General features: G+C 35.4%; 2 protein-coding genes across 2 annotated transcripts in view; both read right to left on the bottom strand.

Moving 5' to 3' along the window:
• Nucleotides 1-295: 295 nt before the first annotated feature.
• Nucleotides 296-9973, bottom strand: LOC111043419 (peptidyl-prolyl cis-trans isomerase H). Its single transcript, XM_022328370.2, has 4 exons — nucleotides 9769-9973; nucleotides 8062-8238; nucleotides 6868-6963; nucleotides 296-807 (listed from the first exon to the last, which is right to left on the bottom strand). Exons 1-4 carry the CDS (start codon nucleotides 9850-9852, stop codon nucleotides 610-612), a joined length of 555 nt encoding a protein of 184 aa, XP_022184062.1. The 5' UTR covers nucleotides 9853-9973; the 3' UTR covers nucleotides 296-609.
• A 1384-nt stretch (nucleotides 9974-11357) lies between these two features.
• The window catches only part of LOC111043420 (ATP-dependent RNA helicase dbp2), a 38529-nt gene continuing 25151 nt past the window's right edge, over nucleotides 11358-24735 (bottom strand). The window contains exons 12-13 of the mRNA XM_039428796.1: nucleotides 14888-15406; nucleotides 11358-12933 (exon numbers count right to left, since the gene is read on the bottom strand). Coding sequence (XP_039284730.1) covers nucleotides 12650-12933; nucleotides 14888-15406 — 803 coding nt within the window. The 3' untranslated portion in view covers nucleotides 11358-12649. The remainder of the gene's footprint in view (nucleotides 12934-14887; nucleotides 15407-24735) is intronic.

A 24735-nucleotide genomic window follows, 5' to 3' on the forward strand; every position in this document is an offset into this window, starting at 1 on the left:
TCCAAGAACACAAATAGATATTCCAATTCCAACGACCACGACCAGCATAGAAATTTGTAAACATGATTTCGAACGCGAATTTACCGCTTAGTCGCTGATATGTGAATCAATATTCATTGCAAATGAAATGGTATTCGAATACCACTGGTTACTTATTTAAGTCCCCTTGTGACATTACATTTATGTATTCAATCTTCACGTGGATATTTCCCTTTGAGTGTAGCAGGCTTCAGATTAGAAACTTAAATGAATTGATAATTGTATGAGATTACTAATTTATATGAATCGACCAAAATTTATAAAAATGTTGTTTTATTTGACAAGAGTATTTTAAAACACACCGTGGTTCTTATATTACTTGTACTAAACAAAGAACCTGTCATAAGTCACTATCATAATATATAATCACATCCTTCAGTCCTTATGAAATGAATATCATTTTTGAATTTCATCACAAGGTGTGTATTTTATCACGCCACTCGAAATAAAACCCTAATCAATGTCCACATATCATCTCCAACCTTAGGCAAGCGAAGATTCTCTCTATGGAATGTCTTCATTGATAACAAACGATGATTGGACTCGGGAAAGTATGATATTCTCACTATTTCACATTTGTCCGCACTGTGAAATCACCACAGGAATTTTTGGTTTATTATTTGGTCCGGTTGGAACGTTTTCTATCTTGCGCATGACTAGGAGTCCATCAATAACTTTTCCAAATACAACATGCTTGCCATCAAGGAAGTTACATTTGGCACATGTTATGAAGAATTGGCATCCGTTGGTGTCCTTGCCACTGTTCGCCTGTGAAAATAATGGAATGAAAATTGAATAAACTGATGTGAAACATAAAATTAAAATGTAAGTTACAAAAAATTATAAGAATCTTCCAATCTTCCTTGGAGCGAGATTGATTATAACTAATTTATATGATTTAACAAGATTTCTTTATTGCAGAAAACATTTATACAAATGCTTCTAAAAATGTTTATACAAATGCTATCATGTTTTTCTTTATCGTCAAAAAAACAAACATGATAAATACAGAGTATTTACATTCAAAGAAATAAAAATTCAAAGACAAGCATACAAACAGTATACAAAATACCCACAAATTAGAAACTCATCTCTTCTATATGGGCATATTTCTATTAAGACCTTTCTATGGTTCTCTTAAAATTACCCACTTCCAGCTCCCTTAAATGTGCAGGAAGCTTATTATATGCTCTTATATCAAACTCCTTAAAGGAGATCAATGTATTTGCATAATTGCACTGGTTCACTCTAAGAGATTCCGAATTTATAGTGTAATGGTTGTGAACGTTGCTATTTACAGAAATACTTGCTAAATAGATTTTTACATACATAAGACACTCAAGAATGTAAATAACTGGTACAGTCAGAATCTTGAATTTTTTAAATAAATCTACACAAGTAAATCGACTATTCACATTAGCAATGACACTTACTGCTTGTTTTTGTAATAAACATAATTTTTGTTTCAACAACAATTACATAGTATTTTATCTAAGACCATGTTACAATAATTACAGTTTCACAATTGATACTAGAATAGGAATCATTCCAATATAGTTTTTTTCAAACCTGTTGTAGGGACCACGAGATATAACTTGAGCCTCAACCCCTCAAATGGTGAGAGTGGCTGGCGTGGTAGGGATGTAGGGGTTGAACTGTCTCTCTCACACATCTTCCCCTCTCACTCTGCATTTATTCAGCCAATGTAGAAATTGTTCGAAGTGAGGAAACTGGCTGACGAGAACGAATTGACCAAACTCTTACCCCCAATAAAATCAGAGGTGAGTCTCATGTGGTGGTAGTCGAAGGTTCATGTTATATCTTACGGCCTCTATCAAGTTGTCATTGCAGTAGACTACAACATTTTTATTGATCTCTTTTATATTGATCATGAACTCTTTAAATTCATGAAAAATACAAAACATGACTAGAATTCTACTACAAATTTCTGGACATGTGGGCGTCTAATGTCAGTCAACCTTTTAATCGAATCTTCTATTTCTGAGGGTGAAGCCCACATGAGCTTCAGGCTTGTGCGTGGGTAATGAGACAGATGATGAAAGATAAGTGGACCTAAAGCTCAAGATGGGTTCCAAACAACCGGGGGAGGATTTAGGCCATAAATTATATTTTGAGGAGTCTGCTATTCAAATTTTTCCCTTTACCATGGGAGTAATCGGTACACGGATCTGACGGCTGTTCGGCACACTTTTTTATTTAAATTGGATAATATTTTTCAATATAATTGTTAAGATCATTATAAGAGTGAGAAAAAGTGGCAACTGAAATTTTTAAGTGGTCTAATAAGCGAGTTATGGGTTGTTGAAGTGCTAACTCCGTTTTCTTTCCAGATCATAAATAGTTTCGAAATTTCCCATTGGAGTTTTTTTAATACATTCAGTATATCATTGGTTTTGTTCTAATATGCGTTTTTCCGCGATTGATTCCTAAATAAACAAGTTAACGAATTTATAAAAAATGTTACTTTTTTATTTATGAACGATATGGGGAATAACGCGTCGATATTAGAAATCAGGATATCGATAACTTGAGAAAATTGAATCCTACTGAAAAGGATGGACCAATTAGAGCACAGTTGACTTCAACGTTTACTAGGAACGACGTTTTGAGGAAGAAATACAAGTTGTCAAGAGAAGAAAGGTTTAACCACATCAAAATAAAGGAAGACCTTGACATGGAGACGCGCATCATCAGAAAGGAATTATTCCCATTTCTTATGGAATACAAGAAAAGATAAATTAATGATTGACGGTGAGCTCTACAACCTGGATAGCTTAAAAGAAGCATATAATAAGGAAAAAGAAAAAAAAGGCCAAGGAGTGAGGGAAGCTCTCCCACAACAGGAGGCGACGGTGACGCAAGCACCCAAAACACAAATACGGAACGACTCGTGAAGAAAAAGAACTTGAATACAATGGAAACATATATAAAGAGAATTGGAAGAGAGCGGGGTGGTGTGGAAGAGCCTTCACAACCACAGTAGCAACCACGGCAAGGAGTTAGAATAGCAAGAACGGAAAATGAAAGGAAACCAACTGATAAAGACTTCGGAAAGGATGGAAGATCGGCGAAGAGAAAAAATCAAGATAATATCATTATACTCACATATAATTGTAGATCTCTTAGGGAGAACTGGAGAGTGGAACAGCTGGTGGAAGAGGTCAAAAATGTAGAATGGGATATAATAGGACTTGCGGAAGTAAGGAGAGACGGAGAGCAATGTTTGAGCCTGGATGATGATAATATTGTTCTGTACGTGAATGGCAATGGTCCAACAGGAGGAACAGGTTTTCTAATAAACAATGCGACAAAAAAGAAAATCATAAGCTTCAAGCAACATACTCACAGAATATCGACAATAATTTGGAAACTCAAAGAAGGAATGGGTAGAATTAAAATAATACAAGTCTATGCACCAACATCAAATTCAACTGATGAGGAAATTGAAGAACTATATGAAGAACTGAATGATGCCTTAGGAAAGGATATATGTAGGTACAATATAATAATGGGAGATATGAATGCAAAAATTGGCAAGAACAACGGTGAAAAATGTGTTGGAAACTACGGATTTGGTGAAAGGAATGAAAGAGGAGATAGGCTTGTTGAATTTGTTGAAGGGAAAAATATGTATTTGATGAACTCCTTCTTCCAGAAAAATGAAACAAGAAAGTGGACTTGGATGAGTCCGGATGGAGAAACAAAAAATGAGATTGACTTCTTCATAACAGACAAAAAACTCATTGTACAAGATGTGGACGTAGAGAATGATGTTAACATAGGAAGTGACCATAGACCAATTAAGATGATTATAAAAATAGAAGAGAGAAGAAGATTCAACAAAAAAGTCCGCACGAGACTGAGTTCAGAAGCACTAAAAATGAAATCATTTGAAGAGAAATTGGAAGAAAACCTAGCTCATGGAATGAATACTGAATGCTCCGATATGGAAGACATATCAAGTAAACTATCTGCTATTATTAAAAGTACAAGTGATACCTTGAACGACAGAGAAGGAAACAGAAGACGTTCAACTCCAAGAGAGATAATCAGACTTTTGGCAAAAAGGAGAAGACTGAAAACGTCTGATAGGGATAGAATTGAATTCACTGAAATTTCTAAATTAATAAGGCGAAAATGGAAAGAATGGACAGCGCTCAAGAAAACTGAAGAATTAGAAGACACAATTAAATCAAGAGGAAGTATTAAACAAACATTGAGAAGACAACAGCTAGGCACCAATATAATGATCTCGATGAAAAATGAGACTGGCGAGGAAGAGAGAGAAGTGGAAGGTATTCTCAGGACAATCTGTAACTTCTATGAAAAATTATATAGTATACAGGGGCCTGAAACAGACACATCAGCAGAGTGCAGTGGAAGGAGAGAGGAACAGCTGGATGCAGGTCAAGTAGAAAATAGCCTTCCAATCCTGGAAAGTGAAGTGGAGAGAGTAATAAGCAAATTAAAAGAAGGAAAAGCGGGAGGACCGGACAGAGTTACAAATGAAGAAATAAAAGCGGGAGGAAGAGCTGTAACCAGTATACTAGTTAAGTTGTTTAATATATGTCTAAAAAATAGAAAAGTTCCTGATTTATGGTTGAAGGCTAACCTAATACTACTGTATAAAAAGGGAGACAGAAAAGAAGTAAAGAACTATCGCCCAATAAGTCTCCTCTGTACAATTTACAAAGTCTTCATTGCAATAATAACATACAGAATAGGAAGAAATTTAGATGCCGCAACACAGAACGATCAGACCGGATTCAAGAAAAATTTCTCTGCACTAGACAATATCTTAGTACTGCTGGAATTGATACGAAAGGCGAGGGAATACAATTTCCAAATGGTCCTACTATTCATCGACTTTGAAAAAGCATTCGATAGTGTAACAACCAATGCTATTATGAATACGTTAGCTGGACTTGGTGTTGAAGATGAATATTTACAAATTTTTAAATATATATATGAGAATATGAAATTAGAATGTTCAGTAAGAGGAGAGAGTAAAGAGATACGTGTGAAAAGAGGATTAAGACAAGGTGATGTTCCATCTGCAAAAATATTTAATGCCGTTTTAGAAACAACCTTCAAAAATTTAGACTGGCAAGATAGAGGCATAGATATCAATGGGGAGAGGTTGAACTGCTTGAAATTTGCCGATGATATTGTTCTTATAGGAAGAAGTGCAAGTGAAGTTAAGGATATGTTAAAGGAGATGATGGAAGAAACAAAACAAATAGGCCTTAAAGTAAATTTTGAAAAATCAAAGGTTATGAGTTTCAATTGTCAAGCAGATGAAGTAATTGATTTGAACCAAGGAAGAATTATCGAAAATGTCAACAGCTTCATATATTTAGGACAAAGAATTGGAAAAGACAGTCAATGGGGAGAAATCACAAGAATAATTGCGTTGAGATGGTCAATGTTTAAAAGATTCAATCACCTTTTCCGCTCCACGGTTATTATGGAAAATAAGCGAAAATTACTTCAGATGTGTATAATCCCAGTTATGTTGTATGGCTGTGAAACATGGACTCTCACAGGAAAAATTATCAGGAAAATGAGAACTAGTATGAGAGCAATGCTAAGGATCATGTTGGGAGTTACTAAAAGAGATAAAAAGACGAAAATATGGATATCCAAAGAGACAATGGTTGAGGACATAGGACGGTTGATAGTAGAAAGAAAATGGAACTGGGCAGGACATATAGCGAGAACAAAAGACAACAGATGGACAAAGAAGATAATAGACTGGTATCCACGAACACTGAAGAGAAGCAGAGGACGACCAACCAACAGATGGGACGAGGAATTTAGGAGAGTCTGCGGTGGAGCAACATGGCAGAGGGTAGCACAGGAGAGGACGGAATGGGAGAGGATGAAGAAGGTGTACGGCGGTGTTTGGCTATACACAGACTAAATTTCAAAAGTGAATGTTATCTATCATGTTCATATTTCATTTGGTGCCAACCAAAGAAGTTACCTCAGCGGAAGCTGATTTGCAACCATGAAAATTTTATTTTATTTTTACTATGTACCAATAGGTGAATACTGTAAAAGTTGCAATAAAAGGTTTATTCATTTATTTAGCCTATATTTATGTATGGGGAATAAAATGTTTTACTTTGTAGAAATACATTTTTTTAATTTTTGAGAGAAGTTATGTTAATATGGTCAAAACCGTTTTTCATCTGGAAAGAAAACCGAGTTAGCACTTCAACGACACATAACTCGCTTATTAGACCACTTAAAAATTTCAGTTTCTACTTTTTCTCACTCTTATAATGATCTTAACAATTATATTAAAATTATCAAATTTAAATAAAAAACGTGTATCGAACAGCCTTAACTTAAGCTGTGTACACAAATACGCGCCTCCAACCCGCACCGAGCACGCTCCGCCCTCGTTCCTCCATCGCACCGCAGTCGCTCCGCCCCCGCTCTGCAGTCGCACCGATCATGAACGTTACGGAAGATGTTAGCTCTTCTCGCGTTCCCCGGTCGATCCACTCTTGCTCCCCGGTCGATCATCAATCGATCTGCTCTCGTTCGGTTGCTGAGCAGAGCGAAAGTCAGAACGCACCTTTACCTTATCGATAGCTCATCAGTGCGACCACAGAGCTGATTGCCCCCCCCCCCCATTGGAATAAATTTCCATTTGATAACACAATCAATATTGTATATATTGAAAAGAATAAATAGTGTATGAATAAATGTAAGAATGGCGATCATTGCATTTAATGCTCCTATATATTACTTTAAACACTGTAATAAAAGATAATTTGTGTTGATATTTCTACATACCATTGACAAAAGTCCCGGGGAATCGTGTTTTAAATTGAAATTCTCATCAGCAAATGTTCCACCTCCATATATGCTCATCACACCTGTGCCGTCACCCTACAACACGGAATCCAATTAACAATTGATTAATAGAAACAACGATCTAAAAAAATGACACTCGACCACAGATGAAACTGTGTTCAAGCAAAAAAGAATGAGAACTATTTTTTTGTATGAACTGTTAATAGTTTGCTTATATTATTAATACGCCTAGATGCGTTTTTCATCGCCCAAAGGCGTCACTCAAGCTACGATTGCTTGGCAATCTGAAGCAGCTCAAGTTCACGGTGATCTAGAACGACCCTACAGTTTACAGTCGGTCCACACTATCTTTTGACAAAACATCTAACAGTTTCAGTTTCAGTTTCTTCAGGTCTTCACCGCAGTAAATTGATCGGGGAATTTTCAAATTTTACATTGCTTATCTGTAAAATAGGTACAAAGTAAGGAACCAATAAGAGGTACAAAGGTAAAAGAATGAAAGGCAATAAAAGGTAAGATACAAAGTAATAGAAGCCAAGTAGTAAGTTTGTTTTTCGGCTCATGTTTGAAAATTTCTCTGAGTGAATATTCTCTATTTTGAAAATAACTGAGTGTTATAAATTATTATTATTCTGGTATATGGAACATCTAAATTCGAAATATGTTTGTAGCCTATAAATATTTTTGGACTGAACATTTTATGGAAATCTAGAAGACAACCTCATTTCGGACTTCTAATGATATCTAAATTTGGGAGAGAAATAGTACAAGGTATTATTAGTTTTTTCTCCCGATCTGTGCTCCATTGTAAAAAAGAATAGATAAATAAAGAATAAAGTAAGGTTCATAGCTGTAGGCTATTTTGTTTAATTGAGTTAACTGTCAATTGATTTATTTATTTGTTGCACCCCTCTGTATATTATAAGAAACAAGAAAATGATACGGAACTACATTAAACTCCAATAAGTATTCAACAAGAGCTTTGACTTTTGTATTTTGATAATTAAAGAATATTGATTGATATTTGTTCAGAGCATTTCTTTCAAATTTAATGCTTGACTAGTGAAAACAATAATTTTTCAAGTAACTTACTAAAACAAAACTATTGGCTGGCTGACATACTGCTAGAAAATAAAATGAGTAAAATATCAAGCATTCAGATAGAGCACTTACATTTACAAAATCGCCACCCTGAATCATGAAATCTTTGATAACACGATGGAATGTGGCCCCTTTGAATCCAAGAGGTACAGCATCTTTTCGAAACTCTCCAGTACAGAATTGTCGGAAATTTTCGCTAGTTTTGGGAACAACATCGGCAAACAGCTCCATTACCATTCGACCTATTTCCTGTGAAAGATTGAAAATTTGAATTCCATTGATTATTTGAAATGCCATGCTACTGGATTGTAAGCCTATAGACAATGTAAGTCTTTACCATATTGGATGAATTGAATTTCAGGAACAACTAACAATGGCATTTTGAGCGAGTTCTGGAAATAATAAGTAAGACTCGGAGGTCTCACTAATTGAAAAATAAAATTTATCATATATATTGGTAGAGTATAGTTATTATTTCTAGTTTTTTGATAAAGTTCTTCAGTTAATGAGACGGTCTTGGGAACACCTTGCTCCAGTCAGTGTTTCCAATCAGTGTTTCCTTCAAAATAGAGCTATTGCAGAAATCACTGAAATCTGTAGTCAAGATTAAATGGAATAATTTATTGATTTAAATTGATAAAATGAAGTAGATGATGATAACCTCGATTTGATGTTATGCTGATGACACCTCAATGCTAGATATCAGTGGTGACCTGGGCAGAATGATGTGTGCTTCTGAGAGGGCTGTTGCGGACTGGTTTCCTTCTCAATGGCGAGAAGACCCGAAAAATTGTGTTTAACTTCAGGAATGGAGTACTATATGATTTTCCCCCAGTGAAGCTCCTTGGCTTCACTCTGGACCGTAAGCTGTCCTGGGGCGGGCACATTCAGGTAGTCGGCGGCAGGTTGAACAGGGTGCTCTTCTTGCTCAAGTAGCCTGAGAAGATGTACACCAGAGACCCATCTCCGCATGTGTTATTTTGCCTTCTCTCCAAGTGTGCTGGCATATGATATCACCTAGTGGGGTGGTGCCTCTGAGGTGAAAGATATATTGCTGGTGCCGAAAAAGGCTATTCGGATTCTTTGTGAAGCAGAATTTTTGGAACATTGTAGACCTCTCTTTGAGAGTGAGAAGATTCTAACTGAGTTCAATCTTTTTATTTACAGGTCAGCTATGAAAGCCTTCCACATTGTCCATACTTTGCCTACCAGGGGTGATGAGCATGAATGAGGCACCAGAAGCAGGCTTAGGCTGGACCTGCCATATTGTAGATTGGGAAGGACAAAGAGCAGCCTCATCTACCAGCCAACCAGAATTTTAAACAAGCTGCCAGTTTTATCCAGGAGTCTGCCTGAGACGGTTTTGAAGTGACAAAGGGCTTTCCTTTAGAAGAACCCTTTTTATTCATCCAGGGAGTTCTATGATTGTGATTCTCAAAAAAGCGAGTAAAAACTTCTGGCCTTATTCTTGCTGCTATGTCTCGTTCCATGCTTTGTGTGTTTGGACTTGCAACTTTTGTTCTTTACTTTCTTATGGCAGATTTTTATTGTTCTTGACTTGTTCACTTATGTACATATCTATGTAGTATGACCACGCCATGAACAGAAACACATTGATATGATAATCAATAATGAATAACGATTGCACAATATTATACCTACAATTTAATTGCAATAAACAATACTATGCCTACATAACTACATTTATGGTAAAGTAGAAAGATTTTTCAAAGGAACAACTAGACATCAGGCAGACCAGACATACAAGTGTTCACTTACCGTAGCACCAACACTGATGTCAAAAAATACAACTGGATTATTCGGGTTTCTCAGTTGAGATTGTATTTGATTCCATGTCGGCATCTTGAAATTATTGTAAATAATTGCGGAATAGTTTGTTTGAATACATACAATATTTGAGGTTAGATCAATGTTTTCCCTTGAAACGTTGAAAGCCTGTCGTGCCGGTTGGATTAATCAGTGTTGCCAAAATAACTTTATTTATATGAAATTAGGAATAATTTTTCACACATGATTGAGAAATACTATCATAAATTTATTGAATTATGGATGGATATAAAATACCATATTTTAATAATGAAAATCAACAACAGTTTTGCAAACCTCTTCCGAATGCATTTTTTTGAGCACAATACAACTTCTGATTCTACGTTGTGAAAATTGACCAAAAATGTATGTTTCTAAAATGGGACAGCCACAATATTAATTTGATCCTATTTGTGTCTCATAATTTCTGTATTAATATAACATTATCCTTGAAATAAGTATTGTGATTGTTATTTCATGTTGAGTCCATGGTGGGCATAGAACCCCCAGGGACACAAAAAGAAACAAGTAGGCCAGTCGACCTACTAGTCTTGAAGAAAACAAATAAAAACAAGCAAAAGAAAAGAAAATCAATCAAAAATTTGCTCTTACCAAGCCGCTGTCCAACATGAAAAACTCACGAAGTGAGTACAAAGGATTATTTTGTTTGAACAGATTATGTTCTTTGAGGCCGGGCCCTTGGTATTTAAGGCTACATTGTTAAACTGTTCAAATAATTAAACTGTTAATAATTGGAGATTAGCCCAGTTGCACAAGCCTGTTAAATTTTAACCATCATTAAATACTAAGAAAACCAATTAGAGAAGGCTTCCAAAAAGTATTCTCTGATTGGTTCTTGTGAAATTTTACCACGATTCAAATTTAACAGGCTTTTTTGCAACCGGGACTGAAAGTCCCTCTCTTGGCTCATTCACTTCCTCTTTCTTGATTTGATCAGCGGTAATGATTAATGGTGAACCACACTACTATTTCGACAGTTTACAAGGCAGCGTTTCCCTGTACACAATTTTCAAAAGAGGCTTCTAGTCTTTAATTATTAAGTAAATCAGAATGTTTTTTCAAGGTAGGGTGTCCCTTGCGGGGAGGTCCCACCTCTCCTATACAGCCTAGCTAAAGGCGTCAATGGTCCTATGCCATACTTCAGCAGAAGTATTTAATTATTCTTGAATTATATTATTACTGTATTATAATTATTTCAAATATCCGATGAGAACTATGTGAATAGAACTAAGGACTTCTGCTACCGTACTGCAAATATTGACCGAAGAGCTAAATATCAGAAGGAAGTTTGAAGAATGAAACTGTCTTTCTGCTATTTAGTTCATCGGTCGATATTTGCAGTACGGTAGCAGAAGTCCTTAGTTCTATTCACATAGCTTTCATTGGATATTTGAAATAATTATTAAACAGTAATATTGTTCCAGCAGTTGATTAACTGCAATTTCTGATAGTCTTCCATCCTTGAATATCATAATTTGGTATAATTATGTGAATTAAATGAATAACTATAATACATTGAATTTGTACTGGATAACTTTATTATACAAAGAACATAATGGATCTAAAGGAAAACACACAATATGCCACACTAATAATTTCGTTTTAATAAGATCAAGTCAGGAATGCTCCATAAATAGAAGTTACTCGATAAGTTCAATAATTCAAAACCTAAAATAGAGGGGAGCAATATAAAATACTATCATAAATTTGAAATAAGAACAATAATTATCATAATTTTTATTGCAAAATCATTGTAGATATTAGTATATCTAAATTCAAAATAAATGTACTCGTATATCAATCGATGATACTGTAACTACAAAATGTGTAAATGTAATATAATGTGAAGTCAGAAAGCATAAAAAGCTGCAAAGATTGATTAAACAAGAGCCACACAATACAAAATATGAAGTAATTTCAAATGTAGCTTGCATTCAACCTAGAATTTGTTTGTCAGAGGACTATGACATGTAAAGCAATAATACTACTATTATTAATTATCATTGCAATATGTGACAAACGTTCTTGAAGTAATAATAATTAATCCAATATTTCAAGGTTCACTATATTATAATTATTAATCTCTACAATACTTTATTTTGTGTCACCTCAATGTTATTCGGATAGTCTTCTGACGCACACTACAAGAGTTACACAAAAACACAAGTTAGAATCTCCAACATGTGTGAAATTAATATAAACTAGTTTAACTTTTATAATATCACAGTCTAAAATTTGTGATAAATATAAAAAATATAATGGAATCGTTACATTAGAGAAGAATTGAATCTATAGTCCGTGCAAACCTTAGTTTGCAACACGGAGAGCCAATGTTATTTCAATAGAACAATAGGAGCACACGGTTTCCGTTTTTATGCTGATTAGGCTCTCTTTTCGCTCTCTCTCGCACAATTATTTCACAGATTCTCTGGATTCTGTGAAATCTGGCAGCGCTGTACTCCAAAGGACTCATGCTGCAAACTAATGTTTGCACAGACTATGGTAAGGAAACGTCGAATTTATCCAAAGAAAAATATCAAAGTAAAGTAGTTAGAAGATTAATTAACGAGAGTTTTCAATGTGCATTTAAGATGGTGAGATCCAATTTTTAAAATACATTAGTTGGGAATAAAAGTCTTCTCTTCATTTTGATAGTGAACTGGATCCAAATTGAAAATACTGTGATAGTTTCATATCACTTGATTTGGATACTTGTGACAACCGTGCTACTACTTAGAAGTCTATATGTTATGAGTTCACAGCTTCGAGTGTCCTAGTGGCGCATGCGCGTCTGCAGGCGCCCGCGTGCGTGTTAGGTGCGCTGGGGGGGTGGAGGAGGAGGTGGCTGCGAGAAGGCGTTTGGCGGCAGAGTCTTCATCAGATGTTGTTGCTGTTGTTGATACATGTACTGCTGTTGCTGTTGCATCTGGTAGTTGTGTTGTTGCTGTTGTTGCATCTGATAGTTCTGCTGATTCATCTGGTAGCCACCGGCCTGCTGTTGTTGGTGCTGGTTGTTGCGAGGCGGCGCCTGGTTGTAGGTCTGGTTGTTGCGAGGCGGCGCCTGGTTGTAGGTCTGTTGTTGACCTTGTCCGGCACCTTCAAACACAAATAATTTTTTAATGAATAATTAATTTATTCATTCTCAGAATGTTACAATTCATTACAATAAATTCCCTTGTAACTTACTATTTTAATATTTATTCATTTAAAAAAGACAAAACACATACATAATCATATGGAAAAAGTCCCTTTTTGAAGGAGTCTATACAAACAATACAGTAATCGAAAAGAAGAATTTAAGATGGATTCCCACTCATACATATCAGGATCAGTTTATAGAAACGACCAGTTTTGACAATCAAGGGACATTTTTCGGCTATAAAGAGTACTAATGATTTTCTGTAATTTTATATTCAAGTAGCTCTTTTAAAACACTTGATAAGTAAATGTGTCATGTTTTAAATGAATGCTCAATGCCGAATTGCTATCATATCAGAAAAAATGCATTTCATGAACATATTCTTCTATGCAATTGCAAGGTTCTGCATTATTTGCATGATATACTGAGTATTTTAGAAGTAGAGTCGAACATTTTAGGGTAATGTTCCTGGATGATAGGAGACTACAAATGTCATATTTGAAAGTATGAAAACTCAGCGGTTATCCTTATAGCTGCCATTTTGTTTTTTTTTCACTTGTGAATTTTCATCTCAAGAACGAAATGTTGTATTGATCTGAAATTTAGCATGAATATCAAAATATCAATGAAGACTCAACTTTAAAAATTAAAATAAAAAATTTCCGATGTAGGCTACATATTCAAAATGGCGGCAATTTTAAATGTTTGATGGAAAATTTCACGAAAACCGTTCACTTAACAGAAAATTTACAATAGACAAAAAAGTTAGCAAATCTTATCAAGATTTCAAGGATACCTTATTTATTAAGATTGGTCAGAGAATAACAGAGAAATTAATTATTTTTGTACTGCATGCATGATCATGAACAAGATCATCTGAAAAACATTGTAAAATCAGCTGGATGGTCGGTCATATGGAGCCATACCGAGTTTCAAAGCTGACACATTTACTAATCATTATTTGAATAGGGCTATTTGAATGTTAAATTAAAGAAAATCACTAGTACCCTTAGCCAAAAATTAACCTGGATTTCAGAAACTAGTAGTTTTTGATATACAGGGAAATTTTTTATAGAGCACTAGTGATAGGATGATTTCTAGAGATTTGGTGATTTAACGTTTATTAGAGTACTAGTGATAATTTAAAAATTACAATACAAAAGTTTTACAAAGAACATAATTATATATATATATAGCTAAGGGTATGATCACATTGAATGAGTATATGTGCAAGTGCAAGCTTGGTTATGCATGACCAAGCGTGAAGGTGAGAAACAAAATGTGGAAAGAGCAATAGGAGCACTCACACTTGCACTTGCTGGTTGCGTTCAGTGTGAGCAGCTACATGCAAGTCACAACGTGTTTCAATGGCACCTTCCACATTTTGTTTTTCAGCTCATGCATGATCTGACGTGCACTTGCACATATACGCAATTAATGTGATCAAACTTTAGCGAAAAATAATAGAAATGATAAAAGATAAGATTGAATAATAATAATAAATAAATTAATTTCCTTCAAAAAATGCAAACAAGCAATTAAACATAAAAAGTACAAAATATCTAAAATACAATACAATAGGTCTATAAAGAAATATGGAATTTAATTCTATTGGAAATTAATCTACTCAACTATGGGAAACCCATGTACTAGAGTAGGTGTTAGTAGTAGTAATAGATTGTGGGTGGGGTGCAAACTGAAAATACGTTGGGTAAGTGAGCTCACATATTGTTTGAGATTCTGTTTTCTATATGATGTCGTCCAGTTGAAATAATCCAGTTCTTAGCGGCAGTTTTGAATCTTCTTAGGTTTTCTATTAACTTGAATAAGATAATAATAAAATGATAGAAGATAGATTGTAGCAGTTTGTCATGGTTATGGAAACACAACACAACAGATTTTTTAAGTTACCTTGATAGCGGTTGTAGTTGTTGGGTGCAGGGGCGGCAGCACTTTGCTGCTGGTACCTGGGAGGCGGTTTGTTGTAGGCGTTGGCCTGCTGAGGCGGCGGCTGACTGTAGGCGGGGGCGGCAGCCGGAGGGGCGGCATCAGTGGAGCTGGAGAAGCGAGACTGCTTTGCACGAGTCGGTCCATCCTCAGACGACTGGTCGTTGCTCCAACGGCTCGGTCGTCCGCCTCCGCGACCGCCACCTCCGTTCTGATCGTAGCCACCCCTGGCTGCCGGCCGCTTGTAGCCGCCTCCTTCGCCCGAGTCACCTCCACCACCTCCGCGGCCACCCCCTCTACCGCCACCCCAGCCGCCTCTCTCTCCTCCCTCACTCCTCCTGCCACCGTCACCGCCTCCACGGCTGCTGCCCCCATCTCTGCCTCCTCTTCCTCTCCCTTCAAATCGACCGCCCCTGCCTCCGCGGCCTCTAAAGTCGCGGTCCGGGCTGCTTCTCATACGTCCATTTCCAAATCGACTGCGTCCTGTAAATTCAATTTTCAATTTCAAAAACTCCAAATAGTACAATAACTTTATTTTCCCCCATCTCCTGTCTAAAGTGCTTACTTTACTCCCTGGATCATAATACTCAAGTGTCACTTTTTCGCTCTCGGGAGGAAAAAAGCAGGAAAACTCCCTAGAGATTAAATGTAACTCCATTTAAATAACATGGGAAGCATCTCTATTTTAAAAACGTACTTTTGAAGGTTAGAAGGTCTAATCTCAAATGAGGAAGCATAGAGTAGTCATTAAAGCAACTAAATTCAATACCTCAACCAGACATTTGATCAATATATGAAATTTATGTTTGTATGCTAAAATTATTACAAACTTCATATCACTATACTGAAAAAATGTATAAATATTTATTTTATATTCCATGTTATTCAAAATAGCAGCCAACGAATATTCCTCATTAACTAATCAAATTTTAAACGAGAACTTCATCATAGTTGTAGTTGTGGCGGCCATAGTTGTTACAACTTTTGCCGACAGATAGCGCATAGCGCTGTCGGCGGAGAACTGTGATTACAAGCCAGCCCAGCTGTTTACTTTTTAGATTATGTTGTAACACATTGTTTAGTCACGTAAGTTTTTAAAAATCATTTTATTTGCAGTTTTTATAAAAATGTAGGTGGAGCAAAAATGTTGTGTAAATCACGAGTGGAAAATGTTTTTCCCCCTCAGAAAAATCGTGCTTCAAACTTTTTCCTCAGGGAGAAAAAACAGTACTTTTCACTCTAGATATACAAATAACTATTTCCTGCCCTAACACATTGAAAATACCGTGAAATAGAATCACAAGTGATCCAAAACAGATAAGACATTTAGTGGAAGATCAATAGAAAGATGCTCTGTTGCATTTCTATCCAATATCAGTTATTTGAGTAATCAGTCGATGACTTATCCTGCACCCACTTCTGGGAAAGTTTCATTATTTGTTTTCGTTGTCAGCATTTTAATTTTAAACAAACTTGGCTCAATTTCAATAATTTTTCATAATGAAAAATGATCTAGCACTCAATTCAGGAGTAGGTAGATCGGTATAAAGGCAAACGCACACAGTAATGTAGTATGCAGGCTGATAAGTAGGAACTGATACGTAACTGATCTTAGTTGCTGATATATTATTCTTATTATATACAATGCCCTACGAAGAGTTTTACACATTCAATTTTATATTACGTGCCCATTCATGCACTGAACTTTTTCAAATTTTACACAGTTCACAAAGTAGGTTCTAAAAATATTATGGGAAAATTTCAGTTCCCTAAGATTCGAGGAAACAAAATGGAGGCATATTGAAAATTTTAACGAATTGGTAATAGTATATTTCGCACCTAGGGCCGAAAATGAGACTTTTCCGGCTCGAAATCAGTTTTCAAGTCCGAGGCCGTAGGCCGAGGACTAGAAAAGATTGAGAGCCGGAAAAACATTTTTGCCCATGGTGAGAACGTTATTTTTCGCCACACAGAAAAATTAACAATATAAATATGAGAATAATTGTTTTTTAGGCACTTCCGAAAGCAAAACAGGAAGGTCATAGCTCTAGCAAATCTGAGGTAATCTGAATATCAGGAAATTGTCCAAGTCTTTTTATTCTGATTTGTCTAAATAACCTAAAATATTATGTTCAATTATGTAAGTGGTTGAGGTTATACTTTTTATTCTTCCAAATGACAATAAGATGATTAGATATTATTATAAATGTTTTGATTCTTGAATAATAAACACAAATAATAAAAAGTTTTTTGATCAGCTGTTTTAGCACACTTGAAATTTGGCCAATCTGAATGTCAACGTCAACAATGCTTGTTGTCATCAGTTAAATATCTATAGTAATAGTATTACAACCCTATTGTTACAGAATATAGCTGTCTATGCATTGTCTTCTTTATGTCTCAATTAATTATTTTCAGTTAGTTCTACTCAAACTCTTGACGAGAGCACTCGGCTCCCGAAATTCTTTAATTCGGTATTTTCTGTAGTTGTAGTGTTAATAAAGTTTTAATTTTTAAAAACTCAGTCGTGTCGTCCAATCACTTAACTGGCGCCCGAACTTACGTCGCGGAAAGTTTTATCGTTGTATCCATCCACGTTCATTAAACTCGGATACAAGATCTTTTATCTTGTGCTACGAAAAAACTTTGAGTTTCACCTCTTCATCCGTGAACCAACCCATATATTTTTCTCCAACGAGAAACTCATAGTGAAAGTGACTCGACTTCAAAATTTCAAAATCTACCACTCAACTACAAAATTATTCTCCAACGAGAAAACAAAGTCAAGTGTTATCAGAGTAAACTCAAACTTTCAAAAATTTCTTCAACAAGAACTTAACTTTCACCAGTGTTAATAAGTGTAAATCAAATCAAACTACAAAAACGAGAACGACTTCAAGTACTTCTCAATGGAAAACCACCATCAAGCTGCTATCACCATCACGCTGTAACCGTATCCAGCCTAGCAGTTAGTTCAACCCCACGCTGGCCACCGCAGGAGACGAGAGGACTCTACAGAGGGACCGAGATCTCGCCACCTTCAGGAGGATTCCTGCTGTCCTTATATCATCCGAAGGAGAAGACGACGACGACGCCGACGACAACCGGAACATCGCCCACCAACCTCAATCGACTGTGAGTAATTTCGTTATATCTCTTCCTCAACCAAACCCTACAATGCCTAATATCTCGAAACAAATTCCTCATGACATTCTTAAATTCATACCCCACTATGATGGTACTTGCTACAAGTTACCACATTTTATTAGTACTTGTAATGAACTATTAGTGTCCTATTGTAGTGCAGACATTGACGAAAAAACAGAAAATCACTGGATCCTTTTCAGGGCAGCCGTAAGCCGTCTTTCAGGACCCGCAGAATCAGTTGTTTTTAATAACAATTGTACAACTGTAACAGAGCTGATAGCCGCTCTAAAAACAAACTTCGCTGACAACAGGTCCGTTCCAGACCTAATTGCGGAAATTACTTTCATGAAATCCTATTCAAATGAACACCCGATCGAATTCATTAATCGCCTCGATGAAAAACGCACAACTGTGTTGACTAAATATAAACTAGATGGTATCCAAGGTGAACTTTTGACTAATCTAATGCAGCAGTTGAACGCAACTCTCACCCGTACATTGATTCACGGAGTTCATCCAACTTTGGGCTCTCATTTGCAAATCCTCCAAATTCACGATCTTGACGATGCTAGACATAAGATTATTAATGACTGTAGTATTGTTCTAAGGAGCTTGAACTTCAAATCAACTATCAGTACTATCAATAAAATTGATTCAAGAGCTTTTAATCAAACGCCAATGCGATCAAACACATTCACTCATGCTTATCAAGCAAGCAACAGAGCTTTTTCTAACAACTTCTCACAACCTCGAGTACCGAATTTCTTCCAACAGAATAATGGATCACAGCAAACATTCCCCCAGAACAGAAACTTTCAACAAAATTTTCCTCAAAATCAATTTGCTCAATTCCCTCAGCAACCGAGGCCTGTGCAAAACAATCCTCAATTCAGACAACCACATAATAGTAAGTGGGATTCACAAAACACTGTCAGCATGCGCACAGTTCAAACAAATCCTTCTAATCGTTTCAAACTGAACTCAAAATCTCCGTTTGAAGTGCATCATTTGCAAGATGACTTGACAGATAACTCATCTAATCTTTTCGGAAACGGAATCCAAAACATGCACGATGACTTGACAGACAACTCATCTCATCCTTTCGGAAACGAAATCCAAAGCATGCAAAACCAGCTAACTTCACTTACTGAAGCATTCAACAACATGCAGGCTCATTTTTTAGGGGTAGGCCCAACACACTCAGCGGAAACACCCCCAAAAAATTTGAATTGAATATCATAAATAAGTCGCTCCCATGTTTTGTCGACCACGCTAACCGTAAATGGATGGTTGACACTGGGTCGTCAAAGAACTATGTGAACCCCTCTATCATACCACCCAATGTGACCAGGTATAAAGAAAAGTTCGTAGTAAAAACACCAGCCGGTGAAAGTGGTGGAAATGAATACATCTATATGAACTCAAATACTGTGTTTCCAGGAAGTTCACAAATCAAAATGTACGTGTATGACTTTTCAACAAGATACGATATCTTATTAGGTCACGAAACTTTGAAAGAACTCAAAGCCGTTATTTCGAAACCGTTGTTATCAGTGATTAACTCTAATGAACAAATTCAATTGATACCAGGATTTAATGTTGTCACTGTACCAGTTAGGTCGATTCCTAATCTCAAGACAGGACTACTTAAAGCTGTTTCTCATGAAAGTTATTACGTTGAAGAAAGTATTGTTAGTATAGAAGAAAATAGATGTAAGTGCGTAGTGTATTCCAATGAGCTCATGACCATAAGCCCCGAGCCAATGGAGATAGAAGAATTAGAAACTATTTTTGACAATGATGAAATTGATAACTCAGATGTATCAAACAACTCTGATATTATAAGAGAAATTCCCAAACTTCTTCGGACGGACCATATGAATGTCGAAGAGCGGAAACATATCATAAATCTAATACGGAATTTTCCTGAAATCATCAAACGTGAACATGATGAATTGACAAGTAGTACTAATCTGTTGAAATTTAAAATCAACACTACTGACGAAATCCCTGTATATTCTAAAAATTATAGATACCCTCAAGTGTTCAGGAAGGACGTTGAATTAGAAATTGACAAACTTCTTCAGAATAAAATAATTCAACATTCCAACTCCCCATAAATAATAGTCCCATTTGGGTAGTGCCCAAAAAACCAGACGCCTCCGGTAAACGTAAAATACGTGTCGTTTTAGATTACAGGAAGATTAATGATAAAACGATTGAAGACAAATATCCTCTCCCAAATATTGAGGACTTATTTGGAAAAATTGGAAGGGCTACCTATTTTTCAGCGATAGATCTCGCTTCTGGATTCCATCAAATTCAAATGGAAAAAGAATCAATTCCAAAAACTGCCTTTTCAACTGAGAACGGACATTATGAATTTTTGAGAATGCCGTTTGGATTAAAGAACGCTCCAGCTACTTTCCAACGTGCAATGAACATTTTGTTTTCCAGAATGCCCAATGTGTTAGTCTACATGGACGACATAATTGTGTTTTCCGATAATCTCGAGGAACACTTGAAACATCTAAAATCAGTTTTCAAACAACTTAGAGATCATAATCTAAAAATCCAACTGGACAAAACAGAGTTTTTTAAACGAGAATTACTATACTTAGGACATATCATTTCTGAACGCGGAATTCAACCCAATCCTTCAAAGCTAGAAGCTATTAAGAACTTTCCAATCCCAAAAACTGAAAAAGAAATTAAGCAATTCCTAGGATTGACAGGCTATTATCGAAAAATGATAAAAGATTACGCTAAGATTGCAAAACCTCACACACGCCTTGAAAAAAGATGTTAAAATCAATCCAAACAATCCAGAATATCAAAAGTCATTTGAAACATTAAAACTTCTATTACAAAACGATCCAATTTTACAGCTACTTGACTTCACAAAAACATTTATTCTGACTTGTGATGCTAGCAATTATGCTATAGGTTCAGTGTTATCACAAAAATTCAATGGTAAAACCTTACCCATTGCATATGCTTCTCGTACACTTAATCGTCATGAAGACAATCTTTCTACGATTGAGAAAGAGTTATTAGCTATAGTCTGGTCATGCAAACATTTTCGACCATACCTCTATGGTAGAAAATTCATAATCGAAACCGATCACAAACCTCTTCAATGGCTCCACAGCATTAAAGAACCGAATTCAAAATTAATTCGTATGAAACTCTTTCTAGAAGAATTTGATTTTTCAATCCAGTATGTGGAAGGTAAATCGAACCAAGTAGCTGACGCTCTTTCAAGAATACGCCCACTTGACGTTAACATGATGGAAAATGATGAAGACGAACCTTTCCAAGGTTTCGAAAATGGTTTTCGTGGTTTCAATCATGACTTTCAGGATCTCGAGAATAACAATGATCTCGATGACCCCGACGAATTTGACATGGACGAACTGCTTAGATTTAACACTAACACAGACATTCCCTCAGTAGACACCGTCACACTTGACGATTTTCTTCAACATGTAGGCAAATCTGCCGAACAAACTAACATTTCCGATCGAGATAATATTGTAAATAATGATAATGATGCTAATGATAATGATGCTAATGACCTAGAAGTTGATAATCGTAGTCTAGTTACAATACATTCACAGGAGAGTTCGAACGAACAAGTAGTTATTGCGGAAGATGACAAAATAATCAATGTTGAACAAAATCAAATCATTTTAGAACGTGGCAACAAAGAACCTGTTATCAGAAAAGTTTTTACAAAAAACAGATTGACTCTATATTTTTATAGTTCATCCACTCCTGAAGAAATAAATGATGTGTGTATACAATACTTGAAACCCAACACACTTTATGGGATACTTTGCTCCAGGACAGGTGTATTGGAAAAAGAATATGAAATGATTTTCGAAAATTTTAAGAATGTTATCATTGCTAATTTTAATTCTGTGAAACTTAGGAGATATAAGAAACTGAATTTGGATATAACTGATTCAGAGGAACAAAAAGAAGTTGTAACCAATTATCATGTAGGAAAAACGTATCACCGTGGAATTAATGAAAGCTATAGCCACATTCGAAGAGAATACTATTGGCCTACCATGCTTAAAGACATTACAGAATACATAAATAAATGTTCAGTATGTGCTAAAGTGAAATATGATAGAAGACCTGTTCAAGTTGAATACAAAATTACCCCAACTCCTGACAAACCTTTCAAAAAATTACAGATTGACACGTTTCAATACAGTAGAATAAAATTCCTCACGATAATAGATTGCTTTTCGAAAAAACTCATGGCATATCCACTAACAAGTTTGAACCAACTTGAAATACAGTCTTGTTTGAATGATTACTTTTCTCTATTTCCATGCCCTAAGACAATCCAAATGGATAATGGTCGTGAATTCGACAATGCTGGACTTCGAGATTTTTTGCGTTTATATAAGATAGAACCTTATTATATAACACCGGGACATCCAGATTCCCAGGGTTTATTAGAACGAGCACACTCGACACTCATTGAACTCCTTAATGCTATACAAATGGAAAATAAAGACAACAAACCCGAAGATCATATGAAACTTGCAATTATCGCATTCAATAACACAATAAACTCAACCTTGAAACTAACTCCTATGGAAATGACTTTTGGTGTATTGAAAAATCCATATGTTGATGAAATAACGGAAGCCCTTATTGCTGAAGAAAGAACAAACGCCTATCTAGAAAAACTGAAAACTATTCACAAACTAGTAAAAGATAAAGTAGGACAAGAAAAACAAAACAGAACTGATCGATTAAATCAAACTAGAGAAAAAGATTTTGAAATGCCTAACGAACCCTTCATAAAGACAACGTTTAATAAAAAGGACAAACCCAAATTTTTCAAAGTGAACTACAATAAGGAAACTCAATTAGCTACTAATCCAAGAGCGATTCAGAAACGACCCTTCAAACTTCACCCGAATCGAGTGAAGCGAGCTCGAAAGAAAAAGAAATCAACTAATTTATCTGTTTCAGGTAACAATGTTTCTTCTGATGATGATGTTCCTAACACCAGCAAACCTGTATAGATTGACTGATCTAAGTAAAACATCAGGCATCACTCCTATCAAAATTCAGGACTCGTTCATAATAAATGAAACCTTCACATATATGCATAATATTAATGTGAACATGTTGCGTATCGAATTAAATACAATCAAAAGAACAATATTCACTTTGCGTGAACACAATATCGATCAAGGCCGTCTAGACATCATAACAATGCATTTAAAGTACACAGAAACAAAACTAGATCACATCAATATCAGCAAAAATAGAAATAAGCGTGGACTTTTCAATGGACTTGGCTCAGCTATTTCATGGGTAACCGGTAACATGGATGCGAACGACAAAGAAAAATACGACAAAATATTATTTCAAGTTCAGTCAAATGAATACCGCTTACAGCATAATATTGAGAATCAATTTTCAGTAAACAAAAGGCTCATTGACGATTTTAATGCTGATGTGAAAAAGAATCATGGGAATAATTTGAAAATTATAAATTATTTCAAAACTCTCTCAAATGAAACTACGACTGTACAGCTGAACCAGCAATTTTCCCTTTTATTTAGCTCATTAAGTTTGCTCTTATAAAATAAGCTATTTAGATACTAGTTTGGAGTTTTGTAGATTGAATATTCTACATTCTAGTATATTATCCCATAAAGAAATAAATAATATTATTTCTGAATCTAATGTAAAATTGATTTCTGAAGAACCAGAAGTGTTATGGCAATTAGCAAAAGTACACTGCTCAATATATAAAGAATATATATCCTACTTCATTGAATTCCCTTTAAAATCACCTACTTATGAAACCTTCTTCTTATTATCCTATCCTGTTAATCGTAATACTGAAGTTACCACCATTCATGAATATCCTTCCCTTATCCTGAGATATGACGAAATTTTATCTGGTAAAAGTGAATATTTGTGTGACAACTACTACTGCAGAAATGTGACAGTGATAAAAAATAAGTGTATAAGTGAAGTGTTAGAAGATAAGAAATTAGAACACTGTAAACAATTAGTAATTAATGAATCTGCTTCTTTTGTAAAATTCATTCCAATTATCAATCAATATCTACTGTACAAAATTGACAAAGCTATTATTTTATCAGACAAAAAGAACACTACATTATATCCAAAATCAACTCAATTACTGTATCTTAATAAGTCAGAACAGTTATTCGAACATCCTAAAATACATGAATATTGGGAAAGTGATATATCAATCCCATCTGAAGTTCTATTTCGTAAATTGAAAACAAACTTTTCATTTGATATTATACATGAAGCAAATATTAAGATTGAACCACTACTAGCAATAGAAGAACTTAGCATTGCAAAAGACGATACTTATTATATTTGGATTTTTATGATATGTTTTATTGTTATTCTTAGTATATTTATTGTATTTGAATTATATAACTTTATTAAATATGTAACTTCTTTACGAAATAATTGTAGAAATGTTAATGTAGCAGCAACTTCGCAAGCCCCAACATTTGTTCTCGGGCCTTGCCTCCAAACCCAAAATTCTGATCGCTGAGGACAGCTTCAGTCTAGGGGTGGAGGAGTTAAATATCTATAGGCCTAGTAATATTATTACAACCCTATTGTTACAGAATATAGCTGAC

The sequence above is a fragment of the Nilaparvata lugens genome, chromosome 5 (genome assembly GCF_014356525.2).
Source record: "Nilaparvata lugens isolate BPH chromosome 5, ASM1435652v1, whole genome shotgun sequence".
NCBI classification, from domain to species: domain Eukaryota; kingdom Metazoa; phylum Arthropoda; class Insecta; order Hemiptera; family Delphacidae; genus Nilaparvata; species Nilaparvata lugens.

What these genes read in the sequence shown, in the direction of transcription:
- LOC111043419 (XM_022328370.2), bottom strand. Translation starts at nt 9,852, where the DNA reads ATGCCGACATGGAATCAAATACAATCTCAACTGAGAAACCCGAATAAT. An exon ending in AGGGTGGCGATTTTGTAAAT is followed by an intron (nt 6,964 to 8,061) that starts GTAAGTGCTCTA and finishes TCCGTGTTGTAG; the next exon opens with GGTGACGGCACAGGTGTGAT. An exon ending in CCCCGGGACTTTTGTCAATG is followed by an intron (nt 808 to 6,867) that starts GTATGTAGAAAT and finishes TTATTTTCACAG; the next exon opens with GCGAACAGTGGCAAGGACAC.